The 22333-nt window shown below is 38.3% G+C and overlaps 1 protein-coding gene and 1 pseudogene across 2 annotated transcripts; one reads left to right on the forward strand and one right to left on the reverse strand.

Annotated features, from left to right (window-relative positions):
• Positions 1-3770: 3770 nt before the first annotated feature.
• Positions 3771-5030, reverse strand: LOC101889668 (replication protein A 70 kDa DNA-binding subunit-like; annotated as a pseudogene).
• Positions 5031-16901: 11871 nt separating this feature from the next.
• Positions 16902-18078, forward strand: LOC101889391 (mitochondrial fission 1 protein). 2 transcript variants are annotated; one of them, XR_891493.3, is made up of 5 exons: positions 16902-17087; positions 17150-17266; positions 17333-17500; positions 17554-17787; positions 17856-18078. XR_891493.3 is itself a non-coding variant. In XM_005175368.4 (5 exons), the coding sequence occupies exons 1-5, from the start codon at positions 17043-17045 to the stop codon at positions 17875-17877; spliced, it is 465 nt and encodes a 154-aa protein (XP_005175425.1). In that variant the 5' UTR covers positions 16902-17042; the 3' UTR covers positions 17878-18076. The 2 variants fall into 2 exon arrangements, 1 of the variants encoding a protein (XP_005175425.1); XM_005175368.4 differs by having other exon boundaries at positions 17554-17666; positions 17856-18076.
• The last annotated feature ends 4255 nt before the right edge of the window (positions 18079-22333 follow it).

The raw sequence follows: 22333 nt of genomic DNA on the forward strand, positions 1-22333 counted from the left end.
GCTTCAAAGAGAAATAGAGGAGTTAGAGGTACAAAAGGAGATGAAAAATAAAACTTTAGCTACTTTTGCCGATGTTGAAGCAGCATTACCCAAATTTAACGGAGATGATGACTTTAATGTGGCAAAATGAGTAAATGAGTTCGAAAAAGGGACGGATGTAGTTGGATGTTCTGCCAAAGACAAATTCTTATTTGCACGCCGTATGATGCCCGGCAGCGCCATTTTGTTTATGAGGACATCGGCCGCGCGTAATTGTGATGACTTCAAAAAGAATTGTGCGTCGAATTTAAGAAAAGTGTTAGAGCTAAAGACAGTCTAAAAAAATGGAAAGTAGAGTGTGGAACAGAAACGGCGAAAGCTTGCATCTTTATGTTCTCACAATACAGCAAATAGCGGAAGATACCCCTATTAGTGAAGTTGAATTAGTTGAATATATTGTAGATGGTCTTAGAGACAAGGCATCGGCAGCGTCTATATTCTACAACGTGTCTACCGTAGCCGCATTTAAAGAAAATATTCCGAAATACGAGAAATTGCTGGTAGATAAAAATTTTCAGAACCGTGGAGTTATAACAGGGAAAAGAAATGTGCAGAATACCGGAAGCTCAACAAATACGCATAATGTTTTAATTGTTCCGATTATGGCCATTATTCGGCAAGCTGTCCGAAAGAGAAAAGACCTATTGGATCCTGCGTTAAGTGTGGAAAAATGGGACACTTCAGATCGCATTGCCCTGTAAAATCGGTAGCGACAGTTTCGGGCAAAAACCCATTTTTTAATATAAGGGTAAGAGTAGCTCTAGGCATCGACATATAAGATTCTAATTTCCAATGTGTTTACTCTCTTTTTGACACCGGTAGCCCATGTAGTTTCGTGGGGAAATCTATAGTGCAGTTGTTATGTCCAGATGTGAAAATTAAATAACAGAGCTTATCCAAATTTAGAGGACTAGATGGGAGATATTTGGAAACTTGCGGTACAGTACCTACAACGATTGATTTTAATAATACAAGAAGAGAATTGAATTCATGTTTTTGTTTTCAATTGTTTTGTGTTTGAAAAGTATAAACCCGAATCCGAATGAATTGGAAAAAAGGAACGGGAATGAATTTTGTGAAATTTCTTCAGAGGCTTCCAACAACGAATAGAACGCCAATAATAAATAATATAGAATATAAACCTGTGTTTGATTTTAGTTCTGAGGTGAAGGTGCTACCAAACGACCGATACGTAGTGAGCGACATTGAAAACTGTCAAATTACACAAATTCCATATGATGGAGTTATTGAAGCCTGTAGTATTACGCTCTGGAAATCGGAAGACTCTGGTTGAGTTGCGTAGAGCTCCTCTTTCCCGTATTGTATTATACTGTGTATAATAGTATGTAATTATTTATATATCTGTTGACCGGGGCGGTCAGTACCATCAGCTTGGCCGAGCTGTAGTAGAATTGTGTAGATTGTCACCACGCTGCAAGGAAATGCAACTATGTAAATGAATATCAGTTATTAAGTAATTGTAAGATCTACATGTGTATGTATTGGTTTTTGATATACAGAATTTATGGAAGAATAAAAGAAGACGCCCAATCGACGAGGCTTGTTCTCAGGCAACATTCTTTGCTTCAATTGAATTTTGTATGGGAACAAATGCAAATCAATGCGAATAATCCGTTGTAAAGTGGACCGAGCCATGCCCAACTGCTGAGAACGGCGTTTTTGGGATGTTCTTGGGGACCTCTCAACACTGGCTCGTACGGCAGCGATATTCTCGGCCGATCGCCTTGCTCGACTTTTATATGGCCTCTTCGGATTAGAAAGAGCCTTACCAGTCGAAAATTTTTCGTATAAACGCTTAATGGTGTTCTTAGAAGGCACACTTCTCACATTTTTTAATGTTTTAAAACACGTTGAGTTTTCACAATTGACTTCTTCTGTTGAATGTAAATTTCAGAGAGCTCGCGTGGCGTGTATTAGTCTATGGTAAAAATCTGCTTGGACTGACGCTTCAAACGCGGTATGCCATTATGCGATGTGACATCTCTGTCAAAAGTTATGGCGTTGCCAGACGGGTCCGTCGAATATGGGCAACCCTGTATTATTTGCAAAAACAAATTTGTATGTGGTTGTTGTTACGATTGTTGTACAACAACACTTGCTGTTACCTGTATTATTCTACCATGCATCATCAAATACCTATCATCCACAAACTTTCGCCCATATCAACACACTTATTTATTTAGTAAAACATTAGTAATAAAACAGGTCTGTTAATACAGGTCTGTTAATATATATATACCTTACTCATCGCATCTGAATCACTATCACTCTTGCAAGAATTTTTGAGTTCAGAACTCAGGAAAAGTTGTGGGTTTTAATGTTTATCAATATTTTTTGTGATTTCGCATGATATTTCTTTATAATAAATATAATTCAGACAGTTAGTTGATAATTCTTATTAATGGATCATTAATTAAATTTACCAACAGGAAATAATGTTCATGGAGTTTTAGGTTTGACTAAACACTGTTCTAAAGAATTTTCAAACACAAACATCAATAAGCTAGTAATTTTTTCCATCGTAAGGTATATTTTTGAATTTGCGCCTGCAGCTGCTTCACTCAAAATAAAAGGTTATCGGTGTCATCAATAATTAGGTCAATCGACCGGGGACATAATGGCACTTGACTGGATAGCATTAAGGGCCGCCGGACTATCGACATTCTTAGTCACAGAGTTCTATGTGGTTTCTTCTTCTATTTGGTTTTCTTAACGAGGCAACTATAGGTCAGCACCGGTAAGACCACTTTGATATACATCTAGTGTACAACTCCAGCTTTAACGCTGTTCCAGCATCGTACCGAGGTATTTGACACTCAATGAAAGATCCCGTGTAATTCCATCAAGTCTTCGTAATATCAGAAGCCGAAGCAGGGGTAAAGAAGTTCTTCTTCTGGCAATTTTCCTAATGAAACTCCCTCCCAGACTTGGATTGACTCTCCTGTTTTTAACATCTTATCAATTCATTCAAGTTCACTTTTAGCTCTCGCAGTTAACGGTCGACATTCTCCTTTTTTTGGTTAGTGATTTTATCCAAAAATGGCCTCCTCCTCGGGAGGAAATTATTATGCTTGTTTGTAAGACGGTAAATTTAGTCCTGTCTCTCCCAAGCGCAGAAACGCAAAATATAAATTTTCTTTAGTATAAAAATGGATTATCCTACACTTCTATACACAAACCCAAGAGAACGCCAAAGCCCTAAATAAGTAGTGATGAAGAGCAAACACACTGAAACCCGCTAACTTCATTTAACACCTTTCTTATGTCGAAAGCAGTTTAAAGAATATTAAGCCATCCTATGTTTAAAACTATCCTCATGAGAGATGGTAATATGATGTTCGTAACGAAAAATTAATCTCAAACCAATCGCTATCTAGAGGTGAAGGATCTCTCAAGTATTTGTTCTATCGAGTGTACTTTATACCCAGCTTTAAACAGCGTAAAAGGTTTTCTACATTTGTCACCTGCTAACTGATCTGAGCGAGGAAAAAATAAATAATGGATTGGAGTCCCAAGATGTAACTGGATGTCCAAAAATCACTACATCAAAATTGGCATAGTACCTAATACGGCTGTGCATGCAAAATTAAAAAAAAAATATGCGTCCAGTCCAGGAAAACTGCTTTAAAATTGACCACAACAAAAAATACTGCACGAACAGTGCAACCTGTGAAGTTTGTTCGTTAACAATATACGATCCTAACCATACATCAAAGTACAATGCACAATTTTTTTTTTAATATTAAAGATAGGAATAATTTTAATGAATGCTTCAATGTATTCACAAACATGTTGCCTCCAAGTAGGTGTAAATAATTTTAATTACAATAGGTACAAATTTTGGATGTTACTACAAACGACGTGTACAAATAAGGTAAACAATAAAAATCTCAATTCTATGATGTGCAAATAAACAAAATAATTCTTAAATACAACGTAATTCTAATTAAGCCTTATTAATACCGGTCATTTCTTTAAGGCTATCAATCAAATATTTGTTATATTCTTTATAGTTAACAGGGGCAGCTGATTGTACGGTCAACTTACTGCGACTCATGTCCCCATAGGTTTCGACTTTGGAACGCAGTTTGAAAACATATGAATGGAAATTTATTGAAGTGAAGATTTCTTCAGCTTCTGTGGGGTTATTTTCCAAGGCCTCGCCAACAACTGTTCACCCATATCACTGAAACAGGTAATCCAACGATTGGATGTCCAGTCACCAATACTCATATTGACCAGGAGACGATATTTGAAATTGGTAAAATCGGCATTACATCTTTCACAGCGATAATGACCGTTTTGTTCATCGATGACCTTCTTTTACAGTCTGGTTGTGGGCAAGCTTTGTAGTAGGCGTTATTGCTTTTAATCAAATGTACAACAGCTTTAATTTGGAAATAATCCGCTTTACCCCCTGTGCCCAAATTACGGGCTTCGTAGAATGTACGCCATTCAGTGCTGTAGCCACCTCCAGCTCCGGTTCTGGCTGAAACGGAATTGGTAATGTTGGCTCCGCCACCATTATCAAACCAACCACGCAACTTATGACCTTCGGGTATGTCGGGATTTATTTTCAAAACCGAACCATTACCAACGCTAACAGATTTGCCGCCATTGAATTCGTTGATCCGGCCGCCTTTTACCAAAACTACCGGTTGTACGTGTCCATCAAAATTAACAGCTTCATCGCCCCATATGGTAACCGTTACAGCAGCCTCGCTGGTATCTACCAAAGTCAAATCCCGTTTCTTAAACTCCTTGTTGGTGGTACGTGAGGTAAAGGCCTGTAATTCTCCCACTTCCTTGCAAACGTCAACAATATCTACAGCAGCTTTTGGCTCCATATTTGCAACCTGAGATATAGGAACCAAATCGTATTTAACAACAATTGTAATCACCATGTGCGTGAAAATAAAAACGATTTTAACTAGCAAAGACAACAATCAGTTAGAAAAATAATGTTTTTTCTAATTTTTCACGATCGATTTGGCCAAGTAATAGCGTTTTATAAAGCTCTTGGAACGACCTTTCCTGCAGTACCATTCATATGCGTGCACAATTTTTTATTGCTGCACAGTGGGCCATTTTATGTTTTCCTCTAGAAAACCCTTGATTTTAGGAAAAATATGTTAAAGAAAAAAATCTTTCCGATTAATCTTTCAGGAGGGTTTATATCTTGAAAGTACACCTCATGGGCTTTCCAACGTGCTATTCCATGAGTTTGCACTATTTTTAGTTTTCGTACAGTGAAATCATCAGAAAAATAAAAAAATCGATTTTTCTATAATTTTCCACGATCGATTTGGCCAAGTAATAGCGTTTTGGAAAGCTCTTGGAACGGCCTTTCCTGCAGTACCATTCATATGCGTGCACTCTTTTTTATTGCCGCATCGTGGGCTATGTAGTTTTCTTCCATTAAAAATAATCGATATGATGACGAAGGTTTTTTTATAAAATTTTTTGAAATTCAACTTGGAACTGGAGATATAGCATCAGAATCGGAGGTGCCTCCCACAAATTAGATTTTATGTGCACATAACTACTAATCGAATTCAGATACAGCGTCCAGATTTGGAATGCATAACGGAATTTTGAACAAAAATAAACTTGCCAAATTATATTGAAATCGGTTAAGATTTGGATATAGTTCCCATATATATTTTCGACCGATTTCGTTTATTTGATGCCTCAAACACGATGTTTATGTTCGATTCCGATGAAATTTGGAATGCGTAAGAAATTTGAAACAAAAATAAATTTTTCCAAATTATATTGGAATCGGTTCAGATTTGGATATAGCTCCCATATATATTTTCAGCCGATTTCATGTATTTGAAGTATTAAACACGCTGTGTACGCCACAATAAAATTTGGAAAGTGTGATGGAATTTGTCTAGAAAATCAATTTGGCAAGTTATATTGAAATCGGTTCAGATTTGGATATAGCTCCCATATACATTTTCGGCCGATTTTATGTATTAGATGCACCAAACACGATAAGTATGTTCGATTCCAATGAAATTTGGAATGTGTGACGGGATTTTGATCTCAAAATAAATTTGTCAAATTATATTAAAATCGATTCAGATTTGGATATAGCTCCCATAAATATTATCGACCGATTTCGAATATTTGATGCAGCAAACACGATATGTATGTTCGATTCCAATGAAATTCTGCATGCGTGACTACATTTGGTACAAAAATAAATTTGTGAAATTATATTGAAATCGGTTCAGATTTGTACATAGCTCCCATATATATTTTCGGCCAATTTCACATATTTGATGCACCCAACGCGATATGTATGTCCGATTCCAAAGAAATTCAGAATGTGTGGCGAAATTTGGTTATGCCATGTTTACGTTAGAACTTTTTGTAGGGTTAACCTACTTTGAGAGGATTTACTTGAAGTAAAAGTAATGGAAATGACAATTTAATTCAAAATCCAGTTGGTTAACCCTCATATATATAAACGTACTATTACAATAATAAATTTAAAAAAATTAATTAGAAATCGGTTAAGATTTAGAAATATATATATCCAAATATATTTTCGGGCGATTTCTCGTATTTGGCGCACTAATTTCAATGAAAAATGAAAGGTGTGACGGAATTTGGTGTAAAAGTAAATTTTCTCAAATTATATTAAAATCGGTTTATATTGGGATACGATTTTATTAAGAAGCATTGACCCACAACGCCTTTACAATGGTATTAGGCTAACAATATAAAACTACACAACAATTTAATTGAGGATACGATTATTACGAGGAAGCTTCCTCGAATTCTCTAATTGCAACAGAAATGCCACTCAAGATAGCAGTTTCCTCAACGCTTCGCATTTGCTATGAAAATAATAAGTCCGAAGGACAAACCCATCGTATATGCGGACAAAATTTGGTATATTCCTGCTTTTCTCATTGTCAGCTGTTCCTGTCATGTCCACGCGTTGGTAGACCGAACTATTTGTTTATTTACGCATTACAGTATTACAATTTTTTAAATTTTTGAATTTGTTTTATTATTTTAAGCCAACATATATTCGCTTATAAAATTTTGAAGGTATATAAAATCAAAAGGGTTAGCGAAGCGCACCGGGTTCAGCTAGTATAAAATATAATTACAAAGGTGTGTATTTTTTGCTCCTGTTTTTAAGAATATTTTATGCAAAATTTATTAGTTTTTTCGTAACACAGTCGTTAGTTTATCTCAAAAGGGGTATCAGATTTGTTCCAAACTTGGCAATATTAATATAAAACTTACGTCGAGGCTCAGGCAACCTATCAAAAGACCATTTGGAAGAGATAGAGGAAATGGTCAACAGCAAAATATTGGATCACATCTTGGAAGGTGGAGATCCAATCCCTATCATGAGCAGTGGGATTGAGAACAATAAAATGTTCTTTAATCTCGCTGCTCCTGCTAACACCACGGGGATTATCGAAAAGATAAAACCCCCTTGGGAAAATGGCAGCCTTAAGTTGGTGAGGTGGAGCGAGATCCCTCGCCTAACTAAAACGACGGTGTACGTCAGGGGATACGGCAGCAGACTCGGGACGGAACGCATGCTCGAGATCTTTGGTAACCAAAATAAGACTTTGGACGTGAAGAGATGGGAAGTCTTTCACAGGGAGGAGAAGGAGGATGGCACTCTCCTTTGATAGGGATTGACGATCTCTCCATGGCTAGTCTGACAAAGACCAAGGGCATAGCTTTCTTCATCTCGAACGCGGTCCGATTCAAAAACAACAAGGTCAGCATCGGAGACGAAGAACCCAAGGGAGACAGTGAGGAGGAGAAAGAAAACCCCCCTAGCAACACAACACAGGGAGCCGACGATAAAATCACCGACTCTCAGGAAGCCCGCCTACTGGAGGACCAATGATTGAGGTCATCCAGATCAATCTTCATCGGAGCGTGACGGCAACAATAGCTCTGATGAAATTAATAAATACAAGTAAGATACACATTGGTTTAATCCAGGAACCCTGGACAGTTCAGAACAAGGTCTCTGGACTAAACCATATTAACTATCAACTGTTTTATGATAACACAGGGTCTCGACCGAGAACTTGTATAATATGTCACAAAAATGTATGCTTTCTTTTCTCCCCAGAGTTGTCATCATCGGACGCAACGGTACTGAAGCAGGGGAATGGCAACATATACCTGGCGTCGGTGTACCTACTGTTTGACGCGCCGACATTACCACCCACGTCGGAACTGCAGCGGCTGGTGAGCAAAACAAAACAAACAGCGATGCTAACTCACATCACATTGCGTGGGGTAGTACTAACACTAACAAAAGGGGCCAGTCCCTACTAAATTATCTAAATACTAATGACCTAACAATTCTTAACATTGGGAATAAAGCGACCTTTGTAAACAAAATTAGGGAGGAGGTTTTAGACTTCACTTTTTGTTCAGAGAATCATATTAACGAGATACAGAATTGGAGAGTCTCGGAAGAACACTCTTTCTCGGATCACAGGTATATAAGATTTGAACTAACACGGCCGCCGCCGAACCCAATACGTTTACGGAACAAATCCAAGACTGACTGGATGAAGTATGGGAGACTAGTTATACAAAGGCTAGGGCAGAGTAACAATGAATGCCTAAGCATAGATGACATAGACAGAGATGTTAATAGCTTAACTAAGACCCTAGTAAAGTATTTCGAAGAATGCTGTCCACTTCGAGAGAGGAAATCCGCCTATGAAAAACCCAGGATGACAGGGGATATTCGTAACAAAGGAAAGGAGGTCCGTAGACTTTACAACAGAGCTCGACGTAAAAAATTGGCAGTATTCTGGGACAGCTACCATAATAAACTTAAAGAATACAACAAAGTAGTCAGAACAGCTAAACGAAATTCCTGGAAGCTTTTCTGTGAACAGGTTGAAAGCGAGAATGATGTTTCAAAAATAAAAAAAAGTTTCTTTCAAAAACCCATACACAAGCCGAGACAATGGTGGATGATTTGGGTAACAAGATGGAAACAATAGAAGAAACCCTAGGAGCGCCACGACAAACGTGGATACATCGGAAGATAGGAGGAATGTGACGGATGAAGCACCAAAAATTGACGAATCGATGGTAAAAGAAGCCATCAAAAGTTTAAAACCATTTAAGGCAGCGGGACCAGATATAGTCTTCCCGGCTCTGCTCGAAAGGGAAGTGGACGTTATTTCGTCCAACTTAGCCGGAATTTTCAACGCGTGCCTAAAGTTTGCGTACACTCCAAAAGCCTGGCAGGAATCCAGGGTAATTTTTATACCCAAACATGGGAAGGCAAGCTACGCAATACCCAAGTCTTATCGACCGATAAGTCTAACATCGTTCTTACTCAAAACCATGGAACGCATAATCGATACCATGATCAAGAGCAGGACTGCAAACGATATGCTTAAATATAAATAACACGTATACGTTAAAGGGCGTTCAGTGGAAACTGCTCTACATGAGGTTGTACACCACAGCGAGAGCACCTTCGATAAAAAGATGTACACATTAGCAGTATGCATTGACATCGAAAGCGCTTTAAACAACGTCAGCACGGATACACTAATCCAATCCTTAGATAGCTTTCAGGTCAACAGGACCCTAAGGGACTGAATAAACCATATGCTAAGGAATAGATGGATAAGTTGTGGGCTATATGACGTCATAATAAGGGAAACTCCACAGGGAGGGATATTATCACCCCTCCTATGTCTTATTACCATAAATAGTCTCCTAAGGACTTTAACCAACGAAGGTTTTGAACCAGTCTGCTATGCAGACGATGTTATAATACTTCTGAGGGGAAAGAACCCTAACTTACTCTGCAGAAGGGCCGAGTCGGCTCCGAAACTTGCATACAACTGGGCTAGACCGAGAGGTCTCAACGTCAACCCGGAAAAAAAAACTGAAATATGTCTATTTACCAGGAAAAGGAAACTGGGTCTTTTCGAGGAACCGGTTTTCCTGAACAGGACAATCAACATTTCCAATAAGGTTAAATATCTGGGAGTGATTCTAGATAGAAACTTAATTGGAGGGACCACATCAAGGAAAGAGCAAACAAAGCTCATAGATGTTGGGCAAAGTGTAAAAGAGCTATAGGCTCTAAATGGGGTTTCAATCCTAACATGATACACTGGCTATACAAAAGCGTGATTAGACCTGTTCTAACTTACGCGTCAATAGTCTGGTGGACAGCCATGGATAAAAAGTGTAATATTAAAATACTACAGAAAGTCCAACGAATGTGCTGCTTAAGCATCTGCGGGGCAATGAGGAAAACACCAACTAGGGCACTAGAGACATTACTATTTCTTCACCCGATAGACATTCAGATTCGGTATGAAACAACCGTTGCGGCCTTAAGGCTTAGGGCGACGGACGAGTGGTTAATCAAAGGCCACGCTACATACCATCAAAGAATCTTACAGGTAACAACGGGAGAATCAATAGAAAACTTTGTATCGGACCGGATACCTGAATCTCTTTTAGCTGTCTCTTGTGAAACATTAATCCCAAACAGAGACTAGTGGATCGATGGATTCCCATCACAGATGCCGACTGGTAACTGTTGTTACACAGATGGTTCAGTGTTGGGGGAGAGAGTAGGACTGGGTCTTTTTTATCGAAGAAACGAATACCAAAATCTCTTTCCGCCTGACCGATCACAATACGATCCTACAAGCGGAGGTCCGGGCGATTACAGAGTGTCTGAGCTGGTTAAATGCTAACACGAGACCGGCTATCGTAAACGTCCTAACGGACAGTAAGATATCCATTAACGCTATAACATCCAAAACAGTAACTTCAAGAACTGTATTGGAATGTATAAACTCAATCAACAACTACTCTCAACACGGCTTAGTTCGCATTATATGGGTACCAGGCCATAACGGAGTTAGAGGTAACGAGATAGCAAACTCTCTCGCTAGAACAGACAGGGAATTAGCAGCAGTAAACTTAGACAATCCACTGCCGCTAGAAGCGTCACGTCCAATGTTAAAAATATGGGCAAAAACCCCCATATATCACCACCACCAAAATCCTGTGGGGTGACCAAAATGAGATAAAAACGAAGAATCTTTTATTTGCTAGGCAAGAAGATCAGTGAGGTGACAGGCATTCTTACGGGGCACCTGGGCGTACAAGCTCATCTATACAAGATAGGTTGCACAGAAAACAGCATATGCAGGGCGTGCAGGGAAGACGGCGAAACTTTGGAACATTTTCTCTGTATATGCCCAGCGTTGGTTAATATCAGAGCCCAATTTTTAGGGAGCGACAATATTCCAGACCTTAGTCGGATCATGGTAAATGATATAAAACAGTTACACTGCCTTTACACGATGCAATTTTTAGCTTTTAAAATTTCTGCGTAAATCTTCGCGCCTTTACACGGTGGCATTTTACGATAATAGTGCTTGGCATTTTTTCTGACATTTTATTTTATTCAGTATTTCGTATAGAGCTAATTGTTTGTAACAGATATTTATAAAGAAGTGATTTAAAATTAAATGTATGAATCTAAAGAAGAAATTATGGAAAAAGTTATTGAGGTGTTAAATATTGCATTATTAACTTTTATTTTAACTTTTTAATACTTCCAATTAATTTTCATATAATTCACTATAAAATTCAATCACTAAAAACATCACATCACAATAAAAGAAACGCATCAAAAATTACAATAAAGAAACGATATGAAATGTCAAAATCATAAACAATTCGGAAGAAGCAAAAAGAGAAATGCAAAGAAAATGGCATGTAACCCTGTGCGGTGGATTGTCGTGCCATTTTTTCTTCTATCCTTGTCTCTCTACACCTTTTACCAACAAAAAAAAAAATGGCATGGTTAAAAAATGTCACCGTGTAAAGGCAGTGTTAAAGAATTTCATAAAGGCAATAGAATTTCAATTATAACTCGGTAAACCCCCTCTGACTAGAGCGCACAACAGTCCTATACTGGATCAAAATCAAAATTTTCACAGAAAATATTCAATCCCACGGCAGTGGGTTCTACGATACCGGATTGACCGGAAACAACAAGATCCTAGTTTCGGCCCGCGGCTGCCAACCGAGTATATACATGTTTGTGTTTGTTTATTTTTCTGCATTTCGGGCAGCATATCCCGGAATGCTTGCTCCGGATTTTATTGATCCGTGCCGGGATTGAGGAAAACCCCGGACCTTGGTTCTGCTCGGTTTGTCAGAACGTCATCCACCACAGATCTGTTTCGGTGCGATGTAATGGATGTAGAGAATGGGTGCACTTCAAGAACTGTTCCGGACTAAGGCGTTTGCGAGACTACAGCGAAAGGGATTATGTTACGACTTGCTGCAGTAACGTAGTCCCCAGCGAGTCCACTTCTTCGGTCCTCATCAGAGACGTCGTCAGAGTATGGCACTTCACCGCAGTCTCCAGAACAGCCACCAACACCGCAGCACCTAAGGTCACATGTTGCTGTTCCAACTCCGGATTGTGCATCATTCTTGCAATTCAATTGCAACGGACTTCGAGGCAAAATAGATGAGATAGTGGAATTTATGAGTGTCAGGAATATTAAGATCGCAGCGGTGCAGCAAACCAAGCTGAATGAACATTGCAGCCTACAACGTTATTATGGTTACAACGTACTAAGGAAGGATCGAGGTGGGGGATTAGCGTTCGTGTTACACCATTCTGTTCAGTACAGACGTATCTCGCTTGAGCTAGTCTCTAGTGACCCATACATGGAATGTATGGGGATAGCAGTCAAGTGTGGAAATGCCGAGGTAGAGGTGCTTAATGTGTATATCCCGCCGATTAATAGCTGCGAACCGCGTTATTTGCCTGTAAACTGCCCAACCCTTCTGATGTTGGGGTAGCAGAAAGGATTTTCCGAAACATCATCAAAGTTGCAGCCGCTCGCTATATACCTGCTGGTCGAATACCCGAGATAAGACCAAACTTCCCAGCAGAGGCAGCGGGATTAGCAAACGAGCGTGATGATCTCCGTCGTACCAACCCTACTAATCCTAGAATCACTGATTTGACAGTGGAAGTCAACCGGTTGGTACAGGAGCAAAGATAAAAAATTGGCTGGACCATCTAAAGTGTTGCAACATTGGAACCGATATGAGTAAGCTGTTGGTAACGGTTAAGTCGCTCTCGAACCCTGAAAAAAAGGATGATAGGTCCTCAGTCACTTTTAACGACGTAATGGTAACTGATCCAAAGAGGTGCGCAAAGTATTTTAACCGACAATTTGTCGAGCACCCCGAGAGCGGTAGGGCGAAGCGAAGAGTACAGTTTACGATGGGTGATGTTGCAAATGTCATCCGTAACGCCAAGTCATCCAAAGCATTGGGCCCGGACGGAATCTCAATGGTAATGTTGAAGCAGCTGGATACGCCGGGAGTCGAGTACTTAACGAAAGTTCTCAATTTGTTGCTAGCCACCCACATAGTGTCCGAAACCTGGAAAATGGGCCAGGATGCCAGTAATGGCGAATCGTACAGGCCGATTTCGCTTTTGTCGCCAGTAGCTAAGACTCTTGAGGCTTTACTCCTCCCCAGCATTAGAGGAAGCTATACAGTTGGCAACCACCAGCACGGATTCCGTCCACAACATAGTACCACAACAGTATTACACGCCATTTCCACACATATTAGTAGAGGACTGAACCAGAACAGGCCGTGTGGCAGAACAGAGTTGGTAGCCCTTGACCTATCAAAGGCATTTGATAGGTCAATCATGGCACACTGTTTGAGGACGTGCAGAGAACTACCCTCCGGCCAAGTTTGAAACGTTGAATAATCAACTATGTGTGTGAACGCCAGTCGTACGTGGAATTCCGGAAGAAGAAGTCCAAAGCCCGTAGAGTGAAACGGGGGTTCCCCAAGGTGGGGTGATATCTCCGGAACTATTTAACCTCTACCTTTCCGGAATTCCTCGCCCTCCAGACGGCATTGAGATCGTAACGTATGCGGATAATTGTACGATCATGGCTTCGGGCCCAGTGGTCGATGACATATGCGAAAGGCTGAACCCCTATCTCGCTGAACTTGCCGCATACTTCCACGCGAGGAATATGAAAATATCCGCCACGAAATCAACGGCCACACTCTTTACCACATGGTCTGCGGAGATGAGAACACAGCTGAATGTTCAGGTCGAGGGGAATCTAATACCGACCACGAACTACCCCAAGATTCTTGGGGTCACGTTCGACAGCATGTTCAAGTCGTCCGCGCAAGCCACATCTATCTGCGACAAGATGAAAAGTAGCAACAAGGTCCTCAAGGCGCTAGCCGGCAGCTCTTGGGGTGCGGACAAAGAAACTTTGTTGAACTCTCATAACGAGTGGTCTGCGAATACTAGTGCTACACAGTGGAAGCATATCCAGACCTGCCAGAACGCTGCCCTGAGAACTGCGACAGGGTGCCTTCTCATGACACCAGTGGACCATCTACATGAGGAGGCGAAAGTCCTTCCCTTACGTCAGCAGTCCTTCCCTAGTTACCGTGAGTCCTTCCCTAGTTGGTGGATAAATCTGCCCCACCCAGGCGTGTCAGGAAGGACATACATGATCTAGAGAGGGAGGTCCACAAGAGAGAACCTCTAGATCAAAAAGCCTATCAGGCAGGTCTGAGTGGCATTTATACCGATGCAGTCGCACTTTAATATTAGCAATAATAAAGTGAACGCCGTCCTCGGAGTCCACCCCCCATCCATTGCAGCAGAAGAATGTCAGCTGCCTAGAAAAACCAGGGTAGTTTTGGCGCAATTACGTTCAGGATGGTGTAGTCGTCTCAATTCATATTGGGCACGAATTGATGAAGATGTGCGTGACGCCTACCCGGCGTGCGCTACAGGCCCGCACAATACGCTACACCTCTTTAATTGCACAACCAAACCTACCCAACTCACTCCAGAAGATCTCTGGCTACAGCCCATTAAAGTAGCCGAATTTCTAAACCTGGAGCTGGAACCAGATTAGCAGAACGCAAACTCATGCATGTACTACAGCTACAACAACAACAACAACAGAAAATATTTTACGTTTTAGAACATGAATCGCCCAAAATTGAACAAACTTCACGAATCCCAATATTTTTAAAAGTGTTTAGTCAGGTACGTACCTACCTACCCTTAAAGAGTCTACATTTTTATCTCACCAACACAAGATATGGTGTCAATAACGGACCACCTTCCCCAAGTACGGGTCAACAATTTAAATAACCATGACGCTCATAAATGGCTAAATGAGCACTTTTCAATAGTTTTATTAACAAAATATCTGGTGTGAAAATAGGATATATCGTTTTTTTCTTTTGTCTCGATTCTTTTGAAACTTGATATATCTAAATATCTCTCTCAACTAAGGATCTGATGTGAATAAGCTATCTTTGGGCCCACTACTTGTGGTACCTTCCCACAAAGTTGAACAATATTGCCATACGATCGGAAATAAATGTACGATTTCCTTTATAGCTATATGGCTACAGAGGGTATAGGGTATTGGTCCACTTCATGGTAACTTTACCCATAAAGGGCCTATATTTTGTGTAATCGGTGTGATGCTACTTACTACCATTTTAGGGACTTCTGCTTATTCGAATTTTTGATGATAAGCGGTGAGAGATTTCCGTTGTCTCTTTATTCATCAGGCTATGAGAGCGCTGAATGTTTTCTCCAAATTTGTTTTTTCAAACTCTCAGTAACTTAACTGTCAATTGTTCTTTTCACTTATTATCATTTATTGATCTTTTGGGTTATCGAATTGCATCTTTTATTTTTGTGTAATGCATCAACGCTTGTGAACATTAATGTGTGAACATTTTTAAAAAGATTATTAAGATATACATTTTTCAAAAGATTTTACAATTTCAACAATTTTTATTGAAAATGTTCAATTTATGCAGCGCGCTTTTGCATAGTCAATATGCTGATTGAGGCGGTCGACCTACTATTCTTCAAAAAAAAAAAAAACACATTTCTCGTTAATAAAGAATTTCACTAGATTATTCCCGTATTATTCGATGACATGAATTAATTTTCGCTTTTTTATTATGGAACAATTTTCAACTTACAAATATCCTACTGTTCATCATATTTTTAACATTTAAAGTGTCTCAATTCTAAAATGTTGGAAATATCAACAACTGAAGGATACTTGACATTAAATACTGTTCCAGAAAAAATATAAATGTGAATTACGATATGACATCGATCATACCCCTGATCAAAACCGTGTTGAGAACCACCTGCATAAAAACACAAAACCATTGAGTAATGAATATATAGACAACGGAAAGATAGTTTTGTGTTTTGTGCAGGTTGCTTCATTGTTCTATAATTACAAGGCTAGGCAGAATGATTAAATCTGAAAAACACAACCCTAAAGCAAAACTCTTGTAACTTCAAATTTACCAATAAAAATGCATTTTTTTATTTCACACTTTTCTCCCAAAATTTCTATGTAAAAGTTTTTACAAGTCAAATATTGTTCTTATTTTTTCATTTTAAAATTGAGTGACTTCAATATTTTCAACCCTGAAACAACATAGACGATATCTCCTAATCCGAATTGTTGCCAGGTAACCAGTGACAAAATTCCTTCGTATATTTATGTAAACCACTATTTTACGGAAACATTTAAATTTGGTTGAATAAATCGTGATATTGTGGGTTCATCCGGATAAAATTGTACATCTAAACCCACTATTAATCCGGACAAAATGTTGCTTCTAAACGCGCTATAAGATTGTTGACAGTTTGTTGCCTAAAGTAGTCTCCTTGTCGACCTTATATAGACCTTGAGTCTGATAAATACTGGCAACGCCGATTACTTCTTCAATCGGCGTTGTAATATGTTGTGGCTCCATAGATTGCCTTTGTGGATAAACGAAGATTGTTTACGCAGTACTTTTGTGTAATTAAACCCTTTATCGTAGTTGAAAACATATATATTACAGGCAATAATTGTGTAATGGAGGAGCTACTTAACGAGGTGGTGCCACAGGAAGACCTGGAGGTACTATTGAATTACAATTGTTTTATATTTGTGTTTGTATTTTACTCTTATCTGTGTTACAGAGGTTCGAGAAAAAGTTTGCCCACGAATTGGAATTGGACGGTGAAGTAACAATAGAAACTAAATTCGAGTATGCTTTTTGCTTAGTTCGTAGTAGATATACCAATGACATTCGAAAAGTAAGTGCTCATGACTTTCATTCGGGGAATTCCAGTGAGTCATGCAACTTATTTTTATATTTTCAGGGAATAATGATATTGGAAGAATTGGCTAGAGTTCATCCAGATGGACGCCGTGATTATATATATTATCTAGCTTTTGGTAATGCCAGAATTAAAAACTATTCTGACGGGTTGAAATATTGTAGAGCCTTTTTAGAAATTGAATCTAACGATCAAGTTCGTTCATTGGAGGTAAGGCTTTTATATGCATGATCTGTGGTGTTTAATTATGTTTTATTTTTTAGGAATATATTAAGAAACAAAGTGATAAAGACATGGCAAAAGGTATGGCGGTGGCAGGAGGTGCTGCTCTTGTACTTGGTGGCATTCTGGGACTTGGAATAGCACTAGCAAAAAAGTAATGACATCATTTATAGCAAATTTAAATGAAAAGAGATAAGTTTTCCGATACTTTGTCCATGTTTTCGTTTATGCCACAATTCATCTAAAATTCCAAAATCATCTCTTAATTGATAAAAGTACATCATCAAACATTTCAGTATGAAAATATAATTCCGTTTGTAACTAGTCGTTTTATTTTTTGTAGTAAGCAAAAACGTAATAACTGATGGAATTCTAAAGCCGCTCTGGATAAAAAAATATCAGCTCTCTGGATTCATTAAATTCACACAAAATAATTATTGATTGTAAAAAAGTGTTTGGCAATTGAAAACTGCGGCTCCCAGTTTAAGGTAGTTTTGTTATGTCGATCTTCTTTGTACAAATGTAAAATATAACTTGAAAAAAAAATGAACAACAGACAAGAATAATTTTTTAAAAAAGAAGGCTGATTCATCAAATTTTGGGTGAGCGTCAGCCTGGAAGTAGAGATGCGAGATAGGTCTGTATTATTGTTATAAGTCTGCAAATTGTTACCAAAGGTAGGTAGGTCTTCTTGTCCTCATTACAACAATATATTTTTGGGGAGAAATAAGTTCTACCCAAAATATGGGATTGTAACACCTATTGATTTAATTTCATGTGCAGTGAATTATTTCCGCAAATATTTGCATTTAAATTTTTGTAAAGAAATAGTCTATTCCCCCACTCGTATAAACATAGACCTGCCGCAAGATAATTTGTCTAATATAAATTTGGAACGCTGAAGGCTATTTTACACATCGTGTTAGCCATGTAAAAGGTGGATTTCCCACATTTATAATTTTCTCTTTTTAAGGCATACTTTCAAGCGCTTCTAAATACTTTTAAAAATTAAAAGAAAAGTCATCAACTATATTCTATACAATACTATATACGCTAGAGCCCCGACATGCGTCGTTAATGGGGACTGGGGAAACGCGACGCAAATCGAATCAACTTTTTTTATACATATACAAAATGCACTGAAATTTAATTTACTGGGGAAAATATTCAATACAAAGCAAAAATTTTATATTTTTGACAAAAAACAAGTATGAATACATTTTTATTTATTCCATTTACTTCAAAAAATGTTTATAATTCTTACTAGCTGGCCCAGTCCGCGTTCCCGGCCCGTAGTTTCAGTCTTTAATGCATAGTTTTTATACCCTCCACCAAAAAAAGTATGGAGGGTATATTAATATTCTTGATCAGCGTAAAATTTTAAGACGATTTAGCCCTGTCCGTCCGTCTGTTTTAATCACGCTACAGTCTAAACGAATTAAGATAGGAAGCTAAAATTTTGCACAGATCTCTCTTTTGTCTGCAGGCAGGTCAAGTTCGAAGATGGGCTATATCTGTCCACGATATCGTATAGCCCCCATATAACGGTACCCCCGATATTCGGTATTTTGATGATGTTAGCCACGTTTTTCAATGGAATTGTCTGAAAATCCACACAAGTAGTTCCTTGTGGGTACTTTATACCTCGGCAGAGAAATATCTATATAGGTCCACAATATCGTGTAGCCCCCATATAACGGTACCCCCACCGTTTTCGGTATTTTGATGATTTAGCCACATTTTTCAATGGAATTGTCTGAAATTCCACAAAAGGAGTCCCTTGTGGGCATTTTACCCCCTCAAAAAGAATTGTCTATATAAGTCCACGATATCGTATATCCCCCATATAACGGTACCCCCGATATTCGGTATTTTGATGATTCTATCCACATTTTTCAATGGAATTGTCTGAAATTCCACAAAAGAAGTCCGTTGTGGGCATGTTACCCCAAAACAAGAATTGTCTATATAAGTCCACGATATCGTATAGCCCCCATATAACGGTACCCCCGATATTTGGTATTTTGATGATTTTATCCACATTTTTCAATGGAATCGTCTGAAATTCCACAAAAGGAGTCCCTTGTGGGCATTTTATCCCCTCAAAAAGAATTGTCTATACAAGTCCACGATATCGTGTAGCCCCCATATAACGGTACCCCCGATATTTGGTATTTTGATGATTTTATCCACATTTTTCAATGGACTTGTCTGAAGTTCCACAAAAGGAGTCCCTTGTGGGCATTTTACCACCTCAAAAAGAATTGTCTATATAAGTCCACGATATCGTATATCCCCCATATAACGGTACCCCCGATATTTGGTATTTTGATGATTTTATCCACATTTTTCAATGGAATCGTCTGAAATTCCACAAAAGGAGTCCCTTGTGGGCATTTTACCCCCTCAAAAAGAATTGTCTATATAAGTCCACGATATCGTATAGCCCCCATATAACGGTACCCCCACGGTATTCGGTATTTTGATAATTTTAGCCACATTTTTCAATGGAATTGTCTGAAACTCCACAAAAGGAGTCCCTTGTGGGCATTTTACCCCCTAAAAAAGAGTTGTCTATAAAAGTCCACGATATCGTACATCCCCCATATAACTGTCCCCCCGATATTCGGTATTTTTATGATTTTACCTACATTTTTCATGGGAATTGTCTGAAAATCCACAGAGAGAGAATTCTCAATATAGGTTAACGATAACGTATAGCTCCCATATAATGGTACCCCGCGATAGTCGGTATTTTGATGATTTTAGCCACATTTTCCAATCGTATTGTCTGAAAATCCACACACGGAGTTCTTTGTGAGCACTTTACCACTAAAACGGAATTGTCAATATAGGTCCACAATATCGTATATCCCCCATATAACGGTACTCCCCTGAAAATCCACACAAGGTGTTCCTTGTGAGTACTTTACACGCAGACATAGATTTGTCTTTATAGGTCCACAATATCGTATATCCCCTCATATGTCGGCACCTTCCTATATTAGATATTTTAAAGATTTTTAAAGAATTTTTAATGGATTTTATTTTTTTGAAAATGTTCTAATTCGTTCCAAATGGTGGAGGGTATTCAAAGTTCGGCCCGGCCGAACTTACTGCTTTTTTACTTGTTAAAGCATAATAATTCACAAATCTGGCTGACATAAGTGGAACAATTTTTAGTATAAATGATGACTCGATTAAATAAAAATAAATATGTCTTTCAAAAAACTTCATCCTATTTTTCAGTAAGAGGTTTTAGTTTGAGAGTTAAAAACCTAAATTATATAGCATATATATTAACTGTTTATAATAGGACCATGTAATATGGTTCTCTACCCCCAAAGTAGCCTTAACACACAGTTTAAGTCAAATCAATTCGAAAATATAATCATAACCTTCGAAATAGGTAAAATCAGGAGGTACTTTTATATGAGCCCTACTGCGAAACATTGACATTGAAAAATTTCCGCGAAGTGGACTTCTTCCAGAAGCTACATGCCAAATAAGGGCAAAATCAATTGAAAATGTGACCAAGACCCTGGTAATAGCTAAAATCACCGGATACCTCCACATAAGAGTTATAATGAAGCATGGTTCCTTACTTATAATTATTTGAAAGAATTTGTTTTTCATTCTAAAATCTCAAATTACCAACATTTGAGGAATTTGAAAGGGGCTATATCACAATGTGGACCAACCTGAGCTATATAAAATGGACTCTAAAAAGTTAGATCCGGGAACCGCTCTTTTGGGATTTTTATTTACCAACCGAAAAAAAACCTAATCCCAAGATTGTCTGCGGCGCAGTGTAATTACTGACGATAGCGCATAGTGCAAGTATAACGTTACCTATGATTTAAGGTTACTTTTAAGGGTTCGGAAGAAATTTCCGACTATATGAATCCTTTTCTTACTATATTTTCAATACACTCGACTATTTTGGGTAGTCCGCATATCACAGTGCCTCTTTATATTCGGTATTTCACTGATTGGAGTCCCAATGAATTTTGCATTTTGAGTTCTCATTGGATGAATTATTTCCATATCAAAATTGAAAATTTGGGTATGGCAACCATATAACAACATGTATAGAAAATATGCAAACTTTCTCAATTTTTTCGGTTTTTTTCAATAAGAATTTTCAATTCCAAAAGGAATTCTGAATCAATTCTACACAAAATTCCATATCATAATAGAACAGTCAATATTTTCAGTTCCGCGATTTTTCTCAAAATTTTCTTTCATGACAACGTTTCCACTGTAATTATAAATAACTGACCCCAAACAGATACCTAGGGTTGGGGATGGGGAGAGTCAAGATGACGTATACTAACTGTGGAACAAATATCTTCATGATTTTGGCAAATATTAGGGTTTTCGATAATTCAAAAAATTGGCGCAAAATTGGGCGTGATCACTTTTTCTTTGCATAAAAACCTAAATCGGGTAGGACGAACATTAAAAAAAATATCCAAATAGTTCCAGCCGGTCTCAACTGATTCAACTACCAATGAACAATAATTGGTTTATATATAGATTAAAAAGTAGGCGTGGTCAGTTCTTCAGCCCCCAAATAAATACTTACGATTGGAGCAAAGTCTACAGTATGTCCTGTAAAAATTTTAAAACCTCTTCATTATTTGGCAAATATAAGGATTATAGATAAATCGAAATAGTGGACGTAAAAGTAGGCGTGGTAAATATTTTGTTCTTTAAAAACCTAACTCGGGGTCTGACGAACGTTTGTACAAAAAATTATGAAAATCGGCTCAGCCGTTCTCAACTGACTCCATTACCAACGAACAACAATTGATTTAT

The sequence above is a fragment of the Musca domestica genome, unplaced genomic scaffold, assembly GCF_030504385.1.
Source record: "Musca domestica strain aabys unplaced genomic scaffold, Musca_domestica.polishedcontigs.V.1.1 5, whole genome shotgun sequence".
In the NCBI taxonomy this organism is placed as follows: domain Eukaryota; kingdom Metazoa; phylum Arthropoda; class Insecta; order Diptera; family Muscidae; genus Musca; species Musca domestica.